The sequence below is a fragment of the Mastacembelus armatus genome, chromosome 8 (genome assembly GCF_900324485.2).
Source record: "Mastacembelus armatus chromosome 8, fMasArm1.2, whole genome shotgun sequence".
Taxonomy (NCBI): Eukaryota; Metazoa; Chordata; class Actinopteri; order Synbranchiformes; family Mastacembelidae; genus Mastacembelus; species Mastacembelus armatus.
Window position 1 is genome coordinate 15,962,863 of NC_046640.1, and position 15,430 is coordinate 15,978,292.

The 15,430-nt window shown below is 36.3% G+C and overlaps 1 protein-coding gene and 1 long non-coding RNA gene across 2 annotated transcripts in view; one reads left to right on the top strand and one right to left on the bottom strand.

Moving 5' to 3' along the window:
• The first annotated feature begins 1,034 nt into the window (after nt 1-1,034).
• Nucleotides 1,035-15,430, top strand: part of LOC113141529 (nuclear GTPase SLIP-GC-like) — a 29,656-nt gene continuing 15,260 nt past the window's right edge. The window contains exons 1-4 of the mRNA XM_026326002.2: nt 1,035-1,187; nt 3,211-3,292; nt 3,583-3,695; nt 3,866-3,898. Of these exons, the coding sequence (XP_026181787.1) occupies nt 3,226-3,292; nt 3,583-3,695; nt 3,866-3,898 (213 nt within the window). The 5' untranslated portion in view covers nt 1,035-1,187; nt 3,211-3,225. The remainder of the gene's footprint in view (nt 1,188-3,210; nt 3,293-3,582; nt 3,696-3,865; nt 3,899-15,430) is intronic.
• Nucleotides 11,424-13,765, bottom strand: LOC113141539 (uncharacterized). Its single transcript, XR_003296746.1, has 2 exons — nt 13,512-13,765; nt 11,424-13,383 (listed from the first exon to the last, which is right to left on the bottom strand). It is a non-coding gene; the product is annotated as an uncharacterized LOC113141539 (long non-coding RNA).

Genomic DNA, 15,430 nt, shown 5'->3' on the forward strand with positions numbered 1-15,430 from the left:
CAAAAAGTATTTTTAGACCATATCAAGTTCAGTGATGACATCAGCAAGAACAGACTCACAGCCTGTTTATGAAAGTCAATAAAACAAACAAAAAAAGAAATTCCTGTGAACTCGAAGAATGTGGAGTGACCATTCTGCTCAACAGTGACAATTCCTCTGTGGGGATAATGAAGAACAAACAAGCCGAACGAGAATAAAATCAATTAAATTAAAGATAAAACATTGTTAAAATGAACTAAAATACATAAAACAGGAATGAAAACAAAATAAAAGATTAGAAACACAAATACAGACACATAGGCGCAGAAAAGACACCAGTGTTTGAAAATTATTCATAGACTTGTTTAGACAATTAGGTGCAACAATCTTCAAATTGGGCCACGTCCTCATGATCACTACAGGTTCTGTCCATCACTATTTACATAATTTACAATAACATCAACCTGCAATTCATGAATGTTGTACACAGCAACATCAGACTGTGTATTTTACATAGAACTATGTCTGGTCTGCTCTCATGTTATCATGTTTACTTCCTGCTGTTTGCACGGTATTCATACAATAGTTTGTGTTGTTTTGTATGTTTTTCATTACCTGCTTTTTTTGCACGTTGTTTTATAATCTCTTTTTGTGTTTATGTACCACTTGGTACATTGTTTATTTCACTGTGTACTGCACAACTTTATAAGTCGATACAAAGCTATTACCCTGACATCAACCATAGACTTTCCATTAAGGTATTAACCTTTAACGTCGAATGGATGGTGCTGCAAGGAGCGCTGCTCCATGCGCATGCGCAGCTCCGAATATGAAGCGTGTGATTGCAAAATTTGGTTTTGGTCCGATACCAAGAAAATACAGAATAAATGGGACCACAGATGTTGTCGATACCAATATTGATACTGATACAGGCTTATGTAGTTTCATGTAGGGGACAGCAGCATTGTGTCATATTTTCAGTGAATGCATCATCAAAATGCTAAATCTAAATAAATTATCATGACAACTCAGTGAGCAACATACTGAAGTAAAACTGAAAGTAAAAGATCAAGCCCGGCACGCCACTATCGATCCAATACCGATATCAGCGTTGGTATCAATATAAGGATTGATCCGCCCACACCAGAACAAAGAACCTCTGCCCAGGACACACCGTTACTTTGCTCCTCTCTCCTTATTTTCTACAGGTATGACAGAAACTAATTTTTCTAACATTAACTGGGTTGTGAGTCGACTGTCAATGTTTTGTTAGTGTTTGTAATAAGTTGGAGAAAGTTGGAGAAAGTTGTGTAACACTGTAAATTTCGTTTTGGGAGTGTTTGCTGAGTAAATTTAACTTTAGACAGCAGAACCAACCAACGGTTAAGAAAAGTCTCCTCCTGTCGAGAAGAGCCGACTCCTGTCGAGAAGAGCCGACTTCTTGCTGTGGTTCTTTGTTCAGTTATTTATTTAAAGGTTTGATTAAAATGTTAAACTGTAGTCAACTGTATTTTTTTCTTTTTAACAAAAATGCATAACAATAGGGCTTTTATGAAAACACTGAATAAAAAATTCAGTATGGGACAATCAGTGGGATCAGTATTGATCGGTGTGGGTAGGTGGCCGGGTGCTGTAAACAAATAATGTGTGGAGCCAAAAACACCAAGTGCTTCGGGGAGAGGTGGCCCCCCTTCTCTGCAGACTGTCTGTTCCGGGTGTGACTACATGTCTCTTGCTAGGTGTGTCTGTTGCTAGGTGACCACGCATTAGAATCACAAGCTTGTGACGTACAGTGAACATGAAATTTGCTCCTGCACCACCTGTGTTTGCTTTTTATTTTTCATTTCACTATCCACAGTTCAGTCTGTGGTGCACATGTAGAACTTTAACTGTTATTTCAGCGAAAAGTCTTTTTAGTCATTCTGATATTTTCTTTAAATGCTATGTTAAATGCAGTTTGTTTAATTTGTCTACAGCAGCAACACAGCAGTGGGCAGGTCAGGTATACACTGACAGAATCAGGGCAGTGACCCTTAAGGAACATGGGTTGCCCACCTTCGATCTGCAGCATAAAAAGTGACATCCAGGCAGATTAAACTGTGTCTGATGTTTTTCTCTGGCAGTTTTTATGGTCCAAAAGTGACAAATATTAATATTTATTAGTTTGGATATCCTGATGTGTGAGTGCACACTATACATCACTGATGTCTGTTGCCCTGGTGTCTGATATTTATCTTTGTGTCAGGTTTTCGAGAATTATTGTATATTTTAGGACCATTAATTGCCCACTCTGGTACTCAAGATTCAATTCAAGAGCTTTATTTAACAGAACAAGACAAAAAAAAAAAAAAAAAAAAAAAAAAAAAAAAAGACACGACAAAACAGGAACAGATCAAGGCAGGGCAACTCACGGAACATGAACACGGGACAAAGACATGGACATAAGAAAAGGGAATCAAGGCATGAAGCAGTCTGGGTCACACACACTTGGGGAGACGCACCAGACTCCTCAGATACATGAACACAAGAAGGGAACAAGGCATGAACAAAAGGGAGCTAGACGAGAACACAAGACATGGGGAAACGATCTGGACACACATACAAAAAGATAACTTAAAACTGGTGAAACGAAAAGCAGTCCATGATCAAAAATCCAAAAGAAGAGAAAACAAAGCAGACTTGAGGCATGGAACATGAGTGTATCAACAGACAACCTGACAACTAAACTGTTAGTCGAACAAAGGTATATAAAGGAAAGGAACAAAACAAGACACAGGTGAAAACAATAACTTATTAGGTCAAAGTAAAGTGAACCGAATACAACAAAAAGCAGTTCTGGTCATGACCCGCCAAAATAAATGTCCAACCAGAAATCACAAAATGCGGATCCTGACACTTTGTGTATTTGTTTTATTTTTATTTTATGTACTTTACTTTAAATTGTATTGTAAAGTGAAATACTGAGAAGCTGTACTTAAAGGTTTTACAGTGTATTATAAAACAATTTATTACATTTTTTCAGAGACCAGGGCTTTAGTTAAGGAGAGAAAAAACAAAGCATTTGTCTGGAATAGATTTTTAAATTGTAAATGAGCACTGTAATGTTTGGATAGTGTTTTTATTAAGCAGTTGGTTCTCTTCTTTATTAGTTCACTGCACTTTAAATATAACTGAGTTACTGCCTCATAAATGTTGATGACTGATGAAATTGATTATTTCTCTACCTTCCAGTTGCTGCTGTTGGACATGGATGAGTTTGTTTGTAGCAAGTTAACTGAATGGGGCCTCAGCCAGTGGATAGAAAAATTTGAAGGTAAATCGTTACCATTTTTCAGTGGTGGGCACAGATAATACAGTAACAACAATGAGAAACTATGACAGAAAAGTGGTGAATAGTTGAAATACAACAAAATAAATATTATATACTGTGTATATATTATACTCAGCTCATCATTGCTCTATTAGGTCTGTGAGCCTGGAATACTCCTGAAAATTAAATGAACAGCTATGACCACAGCTGTTTCACATATGAAATAAACTTCACTTTGAATTTAACATTTTTATTGCATGAGTAAGACTGAACTGAATCTGTTTTAATTGTAGATGAAGGCATTGACGAGGAAAGTCTTTACTGTCTCCGTGATCAAGAAATCAGTGAACTGATCCCAAAAGTGGGACCACGAGCAAAATTCAAGGAGAAACTTATGTCATTAAAGGTAATGTTGTGCTCAATAAAGATGCTCTTGCAGGGACAGGATCTTAAACAATGATGTTAAAATCTTTGCAACAAATAATAAGACATTTATTATACTAATATTATGTTTTCAATGTCAATGTAAAATTTTAGAAAACCTTCGCCATTCAGAATAACTTTTATCTGTGTCAGCAGGAGCAGGAAGAAACAGCAGATTCTGCTCAGGTAAATAATAAACCATGTCATTTTTCTGCTCACTTAAGTTTAAATGAAGCTTCATCTGTATTTGGTAACATTCAATAGTAATAGATAATATTATAATAATATTTTCAGTGTTTGGTCAAACTTTAAGAAAACCTTACACATAATAAAATACTTTTATCTGTGTCAGCAGGAGCAGGAAGAAGCAGATAATTCTGCTCAGGTAAGGATAATAGTGGGTTTTACAGACATGTAGTTTCTTTATGTGTATATATATATATTGTGGACATACAGTATAAGTGGACTCCACTTCTCAGGCGTTGCCTTGCTCATCTATGATTGGAGGGGAACATACTGTAAATATTCATTTTGCAGTATAAATTGTAAACTGTGTGTTCCAGCCATAGAGCTGTGTTACAAGTTTCATGATCAGAAACTGTTTTAAGAGTCCAATATTTATGTTCATCCTCAGGTTTTACCATCTACCAGTGCAATAAGTGCTAAGGGTGAGATACACAGTAACTTGAATTACATGTAGTGTTCATTGATGTTTTTAAGAGTAATTTTTGCTTTGGGAAAACAATTATATTTCGTGTACTGAGTTGTAAGATTGAGAGACATGCAGCTAATTTCCTTTTGATTTAATTTTTGATATATAAAAAAATAATAAGGAAAGAGAAAGGTGGATCATCAGGATGTGTCCAGCAAATGTCAGTCACCACCAAGTAAACGACAACAATTAAGCCCAGGTATTTATATTTCTTTCAAAACAATTGCAAACTACAACCAAACATATGTCCAAAGCGTATTCATAAAGAAATTTGTAACTGAATTTTACTTGTCCACAGAAAATCTAATTAACTGGCTGATCATTAAATGTTACAGTCAAAAGTAGACATGTCATACTGTATGTTATATGTCATAATAGTATAGTTTGAATCCATAGCAGCAATATGAATGTCTAAATTGGCTTTAAAAAGTTAAAATGCCTTAGTTTAATTTTCTTTTCACCATTGTTTGTATATCACAACACCTCATTATGCATTAATTGGATACACTGGTTAAAGATTCCTGCTGAGTAATTATTAAGAAACTTTATTTATTTTTTTAATAGAAAACATCATACGTTCTTATGTGACAAAAATTGTGGATAGCATCAGTCAGAGGCTGCCTAAAGAAAATACCACAAGGCTCAATGAATTCCTGAAGTAAGTGTTAGGTTTTACATATTTCTTATTCTTTGTTGTATCTGTCTGATTCTGCTCCTGACCAGGGGCTGGTTTCACTAAAAGAGACCATTTCACAAAAACACAGTGTATATTGACTTATCTGATGCCTATAAAGCTGTCCAATTGTAGGCAAAACAAAAGAGCCAATGTGGGAATAAGGAATACAAACCCAGCAGGGCTCTCTGCACAAGCTGCACTATCATCTTTACAAATCATCATCTTTTATATTGCAAAGTCAGTTGGGCTTCCTAACTGACAAGACAGGCTATATTTACTGTACCTATACAGCTATCCAATTATATATCACCCTGTCTCATATTTAAATCCTGCTAATAATAATAATAATTGAATAAGTTAATGAAACTTGGATATCTGGTTGCCCAGTCTAGATTTCTGAGCATTTCACTTATTTCAGTCACTTTTTATGCATTTTTCAGTATTTTACTTATTTGACCTCATTTTGAAGAAATCATGTTTTTCTTCATAATTAAGGCATGAAGGCTCTAATTAGTAAAGTTTTGGCTGTGTTTGTCATGGATACATGGCCAGTCAGAAAGCCAAAGCAAAACAGTTATGAACTTAAAATACTTTCTCATTATACTTGAGAACAAAGCCTAGACCCACATTTGCTCATTTCAAACTGAGCCACAATTTAAAAGTGAACTGATTCAATCTATAGATTTGTATTTGTATTTTCAGTTTCTCAGCACTGCAGTTTTAGGTCCTGCTGTTACCAGCTTTGTGAGTTAAACTTTTCTCCTTTTTGATTTTCAGGAGTGGAAAGATGAGTTGTGGTCCATGATTCAATATCTTGGTGAGGAAAGGGACGAAGAAGAAGAAAAAGAAGATGAAGAAGAAGAAGATTATGATGATGATGCTGATGATCATAATGATGATGATGAGGGTGATGATGGTCATGACTTTGGGGAAAAGCTGTCAGCCTTGTATGGAGAAGAATGGAAGGGCAAATCTGCAGATGATCTCCTCAAGGAAGAAAATTACAAAGATATTTCAGAAGTTCTGAATTCCACTAAGAAGATTTTGACATGTAAATCAGTAAGTAACTTATGGAAAAGCTTACATTACCTGTCTCTATAATACATGTTTAATAATTTTCAGTTACTGAAGTTTTCATTCTGGCCATTCCAGTTTGTTTAGTTAAAACAGTAATAGAAGCAGATGTGAAAATAAGAGCAGTATAATCCCAGGCACTGTCATGTTTTAATCTAATGTATTGTTCACTATGTCTTCACTTTGGGTGCACAATTCACTATTTATTGATATTATTGTAATAATTTATGTTGATTTCTGTTTTAAAGGGGTTTTCCATTTAATCTCACCTTCTTCTAATTATTTATACAAGCAATCACTTTGAATACTCATACAAATGAAATGGCCTTCCAGCTCTTCACTTTTTGTTTATTTATTCCAGGCTGAAGAGCTGTCTGCAGAACTTGTCAAATACACCAGGGGCAGCTCAATAACGGAAGCAGACAAAAACATTAAGAGGTGGTTGTCACGAGCGTGTGGGTGGTGTGGTGTGAAGGAGGAGAGGTGAGGACCCAAATGCAGGACAAACAGGGATTTATTTCCTCCTGGGAAACTCCAGGGCACAAAACACAAAACTCAGACAGAACCGGATGAGACGGTCGAAACTAAGACCGGGTGAGACGGTCGCTACGAAAACACACTTAAACATCCAAACCCCCAACTATAACTAATTGCAACTATAACAATAACTCTAAGCTACTAGCAACTAGCGATAACTAATAACCACTAATGCTACGGCAAGGGACAAAGGAAGAAGGGAGCTATAAGTAGGGGAGAACACAACAGGTAATCAAACTCAGGTGAACATAATGGGGACAGGTGAAACTAATAACACAGATAATCAACATAAAGCCACCAGGGACCAGAACAGGGGAAACAGGAAGGCCACACAAAATAAGAGTCCTCTGGCGGGAAGTCCCCAGAGGGACTCATGACAGTGGTATTGGCCACTAGTGAAGTGTGTGACTGTCAGGGTGCCTCAGAATGATTATCTCCAGCATGTCACACTTGTGGACCTTCCTGGAAATGGGGACTGTAACAAGAGCAGAGACTGGATGTGGAAAGAGGTGAATTATAGATGTTTCATTATTTGACAACAAACCACTGATAATTATTAACCCATTAGTAACTTGCTGATATGTTCACTCAGCTTGTTGGAAGTTGCTCTACAGTGTGGATTGTGACTGGAATGACTCGAGCAGCATCAGAGAAAGAAGCCTGGGACATCCTGGAAAGTGCCAGCAGCTTCATGGGAAATGGTGGCGAGTGTCAACGCATTCACTTTATCTGCACCAAGACTGATGTTATTGATGATCTGGATGATCAGTAAGTATTTGAAGATGTCAAAGGTACATAGTGAAGATCTAGATAAGACACTGACACAACCCACCTAGAAACCATTACAACTGCAGAGCTTTCCTACAAATGATCACATTTCTAGGTGTGAGGCATAAATGTCTAAAGTGCTTCATACTTTTTCACAGTGCTATAAATGAAACTTCAAATAAATAAAACTGCTATAAAAGTGCTATAAATAAAACTTCAAGTTTCTAAACATACATAACTAGTGACTAAAGCTACTGGGACAGAGAAATTGTTTCAAAGAAATTCCTCAATAACTGATTATACGGTCAACTCAGCAGAAACGAGTCACATGTGTCATATTTGTCTTATATGTCTATTTTCAGAAAATTACCTTTGACATCAGTGATCCTCAAAATATTTTACTTTTCAGTATGGGTTTCATAAAAGATTACTGGGCTTTTATTTGTAGAGGACTGTGAAACAAATGTTGGAATGAATTTCAGGTTTCAGTGCTGCAAATGTTGTGAGCTGCCACTTGACACAAATCTTTTCTTGTAGGTCAGAAGCTGAAGTTCGTGCTCACATAGTTGACAGAAACAAGCAAGCCAAGGAAGAAATGATCAAAGTATTAAACAAACGGAACAAGGTTAAGGTGAGTTATAAGGAATAACAGAAAATATATATGTAACTGTAAGTCTTACCTTAACACTGACTCTTTTTTGTCCAGAAACAATTCAGTGATGGATGTTTCAAAGTGTTCACAGTGAGCTCCCATGAGTTTCTGAAAAAAAGACGTCTAGAGCCAGATGACACTGGTAGGTGAAGTCTCCATAACAGAAAGTATCTACCTCAAATACATAACTTGTTTTTTAAGACTAATTTGATCATGACATTGCAGTATATGTAATGTACAAACTGCACTTTTTTACAGAAATACCCAAACTTCAGGATTTTCTGCAAAATCTCAATGACTGTCACTCAGAGACAATAAACTATGTGTCTGGAGCTCATGGGATTCTCTCTTTGATGCAGGGGACTAAAAGTCAGCTGGTGGTAAAATTTGTGGTAAGACGTTTTAACACCATTTTCAATTATTTTAACAGTCACTTATATTTACAGAAAACTACACTTAAATATAAAATATCTATTTGACGTAGCTATGTTAAACTTCCAATATAATAACAAAATGGTGCACATTTAATGTCACTGTACATTTTGATTTCCATAATATAATTTATTTCTATGGAGCCAGTTCGATGTCTATAAGTTTTAGCATTGTAAATAAAGTTTGACATTGTAAAAAGAAGCACTGGCATTGTAAATAAACTTAAATAAAGTAAATAAGACGTCGAATTGGCTCCATAATTTCCAAAGAGGCGGCATTTATTAGAGTTGTCACTTTATATCAGAATATCATAACAGAATTTCAGAAAGAAACAAACAAACACTGACATGTAAGAAGCTCAGTCAGTCAGTGTTTACTGTGTAGTTTCACTGCCATAAATACTAAATGTGTTGTTTTTGATTCCAGGCTGACAAAAAAGCAGCTGTGTGCAGACAGCTTGAAGGAAACATAAGGAATGAAGTTGATGAAGTGAGAAAATCCATGGAAGAGGCTAATAAGACTTTTGAAAAATGCCTCACTGAAGGGGTTGAAAAATCAAAACGTTCATGTGAAGGAAATTTAAGGTCCATCATATGTCCTGTATGTAATTGAACAATAATTTGATTAAAGCAGCTGATTTTGCACTTTGGATGGGTATGTATTTCACTATGTTGTTTTTCTGTTTGTCTCAGAGAAAAACAAGTAGCAGTTTTCACAGGCTATTGAAGTGTGTAGTTGAGAACAATGGCATCTATGAAACAAGAAAAGGGAAACCAATTAACCTCAATGCCAAGTTATCATCACACTTGACTGACAGCATTGATGAGGAATTCAGGAAGACCTTCCCGTAAGAAATTACTTAATTAGACATAAAACGTAGTGTTGGCTTATTTTCAAAACAGTGGATAATATGTCTACATTTTACTGTATAACTTCACATATAAAATATATATATGTATATATATATATATTTTTTTCTTCTTCTTCTTCTTTCTGATATATATACAGTATATAATAATTCAATAATTCTAAACTGTGGAATGTAATACATAGAAAGTACATTTCATTGTGTTAACATCACAGAAATGAAGGAAAATCTGGACCGTACCATGGAGTCATCAATAAGTTTTCACTTGGTACAGAGGAGCTGATTCAGCAGAACAAAGATGTTGAACTGCAGCTGATGTTTCTCAAGACAGAGGTAAAAAATGAGAATAGAAACATCCTTTTCATTCATGTATTGTCAGTGAGACTTCAGCAGAATGAGATTAACATATACATGTACAGCACTGTGCAAATGTTTCAGCCACTGTAGATGTTTAGATTCTTATGACACAACAATTAAGAAGGCATCCTGAGTTAAGTGTCTTCACTTTAGTTGCTTAAATGTATCATTAGTAGTGTATCTGAAGAATATCAGTGCAGTAAACATTAAAAAGTGAATCGTTATTTGTAATAACTTGATCTCTGTAAAATGTTTATCAATACTTCATTTTCTGTCTAGGAAGAAAAACTTAAGACAAAACTCAACAGAACCATCCGGCAGCACAACAAAATGATCTACAACAGTCTGACAGACACAATTGAAGAATACATGAAGGAATGCTATAAAAGTACAAAAGAAGACCCTGACACAAGCTGACACTATAATAATACACATTTATTATAATTGTACAGAAAATCTAAGTTTGACAACAATTTTCTGTTTTATTGTAGAAGCAGCAGATTTTAGAGGAGAGGACACACTGATTCACATGAGGGAAACTCTTATGAATCATGTACATGATGAAAAGAACAAGATGTTTGAGAGGGCTAAAGCTGTTATGTTGTACCTCCTTAATAAGCTGAAGGTTTGTCACATTTTAAAATACAAATACAGAAATGGTTTAGTAAAATATGCTGTGCTGCACATTTTCTTTGTCCAGGATTACAGGTCATCACTTACATGACTTTTTGATATTCAAGTGGATTATGTCTCACTAAAAAACCTTTTGAAACATTATCCTTCTGAAGATCCTGCACAAATGTGCAGTTAGGAATAAGCAAAACACAATTATTTGTAGCCATTGATCATTTTATCAGCCCAGTCTCAGACGCTCCTTGTAAACACATTTAAACAGTAAATGTGTGATTCAATAAATACAGAGTGAACAATAAATGATAAAGATTCTGATGCTGTTTAGGAAGAAATCCTGCAAAGACTGGAGACAACCCTGATGGAATTAATGGAGCAGTCACTGAAGACAGATGATTACTCAATCCCAGGTAAAGAGATCAAATCTAAATTAAAGCAGTTATGTGAATCATTAGGAAACTGTGTAAATATATTAGTGAACTTAATAAATGACAATTCTTATTTTTATCAATATGCTTGTTTATGTTTTTAGATGTGTCAAGAGAACTTGAGATGGTGAAGAGCTGCTACTATAAACTGAAAGGCAGTGAAGATCAATAAATGTCAGTAACTGGGTAAAACGTGTGTTTAAATGTCTACACAATATATGTAAAGGGCTTTGATTATGAGCTGAGTGACAATTATTATCCAAACCAATCATTCAAACATATGATTTTATGTTTCAGTGTGATTTTGTGTTCCTCATGTATATAAGACAAATACTCAGTAATGGTTGATGTGACAGTCCTTCAGTTTGTCATCATGTTTGAATGTTTATCTCTGGTGGATGTTCCAGGTTGGCTGAGTAGAGAGAAACAGCAGGAATTACCCACTAAATGTCCCTGCAGGCCTGAGGCTGAGGATCTGATCTCAACTGTTTTTGTCAAGTTATTATCCCTGTTTGCTTTGACTGTTGTTTTGATGTTTTCTATGACTTTACTTTTTAATAATTACTTACAGATTTTATGCCATTTATTGATTATAGTCCAGTAACAGAGAGAATATGTGAAGAGAGAGGATGCAAAGGTCCCAAAACCAGGGACATTATGGTTTACATAGTACAGGTCTTAGCCACCAGGCCACTATGAGGCCTCAGAGGATTTGTGTTTTTAATCATTTTTAAAAATATTTACTATTCATGTTTCTTGGTCTGTTTTCAGTAGGTTTTATGAATTTATTGTGGTTTGTCATTTGATAGACTGCAGTTTGGTGATTTTACTGATGTGTAAATTAAAGCTTGAGCCTTGATTACAAAACATACTCTGGGCTGCATTTGACATAGATGATGAATTTTGAAGAATGTTGTTTAATTAATGTTGATGAGCAGAAAAATTTGTTTTTGATGTTTTAAACTGTTTTACTACAAAGTAATGGCTTCTATGTTTGCGTATTTGTGTCTACAATGAACATGACACATATGTTGTTTATGTAACATTTTGCTATAAACATTAATTCTTTCCTACTACATTACAGTCAGAGGGCAGATAAGGGAATCCCTCTGAAAATGTTTATGCAAGGTTTGCTCTGTTTTTTATTTCCCGTTTATTTTTAACATTTACTTGCCTTTAGCTGTGAAATTTATGATAAATGTCAGTTTTGTCTTACTATCTGAAAAAAATATTGTACTGACTTGCATAAAATAAAAATATCTAACGAGACACAAAAAGAGAAATGTTTACTCTGAGTAGTTTTGGTTTCACCTGTTGAAATGTTTAGAAATGGGGGGAAATGAAACATCTGACAATCTGAACAGTTAAGTTTCATTTCCAGAAATGATGTCCTGGTGAATGAGGACACTGCCAACAGACTTCAGACTCTGATTTAAAACCACTTATAAGTTTTTATTCTTAGTGTTTTATGTAACACATTGTAATGACATGCATAAAGTAAAAATATCTAACAGGAGCCATAAAACGAGAAATATGTCATGATTCAAAGGAATTTACTGTCATTCCAGTCAGTATTTGCAATGAAGAATAAAACAAAATTGGTTGCTAAGGTCCAATTAACAGCATCAATAAAGATTTAAAATAAATAAGAAATTAAGACAGTGGATATTGCACGATGGATGTTACTCATCCCTAGTTTCGGTTTGACCTGTTGAAATATGTAGAAAAAGAGGGAAATGAAACATCTGACAATCTGAACAGTTAAGTTTCATTTCCAGAAATGATGTCCTGGTGAATGAGGACACTGGCAACAGACATTGATTTAAAACGCTCATAAAGTTGAACCTTTTGTGGTTTTATTAAAATGGGAATGTTTTATGGTGCAGCAGTCTCCCTCCAACCAGCCTGCAAACTTCTGTGATCCAAATCACTAACCAGTGACAGATTTTTGTTCAGACTGTACAACTGATCTAAGGTGGACAATCTATTTACTCAAGTGATCTTTACATTTGAATTAATTATGGTTACACTGTGAGTCTAGAGCCATGGTCATAGGTGGAGTTTAGCTGTGATGGGGCTTAAAAATGAACCTGCATGACAGGAAGTGGGTTTTAGAAAACACATTTACACATTAGGTACACAGAGGCAGGTCAGTGTCCTGACAACATTATGACAACATTATTTTAAAACAAACAAGCCGAACCAGAATAAAATCAATTAAATTAAAGATAAAACATTGTTAAAATGAACTAAAATACATAAAACAGGAATGAAAACACAAAAGATTAGAAGCACAAATACAGACACATAGGCGCAGAAAAGACGCCAGTGTTTGAAAATTATTCATAGACTAGTTCAGCACTGAACACCATCAATCCTCCATATATGATTGGATAACTCTGCTGACCATGTCCCTCTGCATCTGGACCCTGGACGTCCCAAATGGGAGACCTCAGTCACTCTGGATCCAGTAAAGCATCTCCAACACCACCACACTGGGCACTGGAGCCCCACAAGGCTGTGTGCTCAGTCCACTGCTGTTGACACATTGACAACTGTGTAGCAATGTCCAACTTAAACCATATCAAGTTCACTGATGACATCAGCAAGAACAGACTCACAGCCTGTCTCTGAAAGTCAGTAAAACAGACAAAAAAAGAAATACCTGTGAACTTGAAGAATGTGGAGTGACCACTCTGCTCAACAGTGATGATTCCTCTGTGGGGATTACAAAGAACACCAAATTCCTTGGTGTTTGCCAGGCAGAGAACCTCTCCTGGTCCCTTAACCTCTGCACTCCCACAGTGCAGTCCCAATAGACCACTTCGCTCTCAGAGTGCAGGTCTACTTGTGGTTCCCAGAGTTGGGAGGCAGAGCAGAATGGGAGGCAGAGCCTTTAGTTATCAAGCTCCTCTCCTATGGAACCAGCTCCCAGCCTGGGTTCAGGAGGCAGACACTCTCTATACTTTTAAGGCTAGACTTAAAACCTTCCTCTTTGACAAAGCATATAGTTAGGGCTGGCTTCAGGCAACCCTGAACCATCCCTTAGTTATGCTGCTATAGGCCTAAACTGCCCGAGGACCATCGGTGCACTGAGCTCCCCTACCCTAACCCACCCCCTTTCCCTTCCCCTCCCCTCTCTTCTCTCCTCCCAGCTCATGTATATTCCGCCATTGAATGTTACTAACCTTGTGCTCTCTCTCTCCCCTAGTTTGTGCTCTCTCCCTCTCTCTCTGTACCTTCTGCAGGTGTCCCTGGTCCTGGAGCTGTATATCACTGATGTGCAGTTACTGGTCCCACCAACCTGCAGTGTCTATTTGTTGTTTATTGTTGCTGTTCTTTTCTCTCTGCTCTATCCACTCACCCCAACCGGTCGAGGCAGATGGCCGCCCAAACTGAGCCCGGTTCTGCTGGAGGTTTTTTCTTCCGTTAAAGGGAGTTTTTCCTCTGCACTGTCGCCAAGTGCTTGCTCATAAGGGAATTGTTGGGTTTTTAGTTTTAGTTTTTGGAAAGTGCCTTGAGATGATTTGTATTGTGATTTGGCGCTATACAAATAAATTTAATTGAATTGAATTGAATTAACCTCACTGTAAAGAAAGTCCAGGTCTTTGGAGCCTCCGCACTCTGGAATCATAAATATTAAACATGTTTGAAAATGTGCTTCTCGATCAGAAGCAGTAAAATAACTGCACTGACACATTGTATTTGAGGATTTTTTGGACAATTAGGTGCAACAATATTCAAATTGGGCCACTTCCTCATGATCACTACAGGTTCTGTCCATCACTATTTACATAATTTACAATAACTTCAACCTGCAATTCATGAATGTTGTACACAGCAACATCAGACTGTATATTTTACATAGAACTATGTCTGGTCTGCTCTCATGTTATCATGTTTACTTCCTGCTGTTTGCACTGTATTCATACAATAGTTTGTGTTGTTTTGTATGTTTTTCATTACCTGCTTTTTTTGCACGTTGTTTTATAATCTCTTTTTGTGTTTATGTACCACTTGGTACATTGTTTATTTCACTGCGTACTGGACAACTTTATAAGTCGATACAAAGCTACTACCCTGACATCAACCATAGACTTTCCATTAAGGTAATAACCTTTAACGTCAACAGATGGTGCTGCAAGCTCATGCGCATGCGCAGCTCAGAATATGAAAGGTGTGATTGCAAACATTTTTTTGGGTTCCGATACCAAGAAAATACAGGACTAATGTTACCAATGATACCACTATTGATACTGATACAGGCTTATGTAGTTTCATGTAGGGGACAGCAGCATTGTGTCATATTTTCAGTGAATGCATCATCAAAATACTAAATCTAAATAAATTATCATGACAACTCAGTGAGCAACATACTGAAGTAAAACTGAAAGTAAAACATCGAGCCTGGCACACTACTATCGATCCAATACCGATATCAACGCTGGTATCAGTATAAAGATTGATCTGCCCACACCAGAACAAAGAACCTCTGCCCAGGACACACCGTTACTTTGCTCCTCTCTCCTTATTTTCTACAGGTATGACAGAAACTAATTTTTCTAACATTAACTGGGTTGTGAG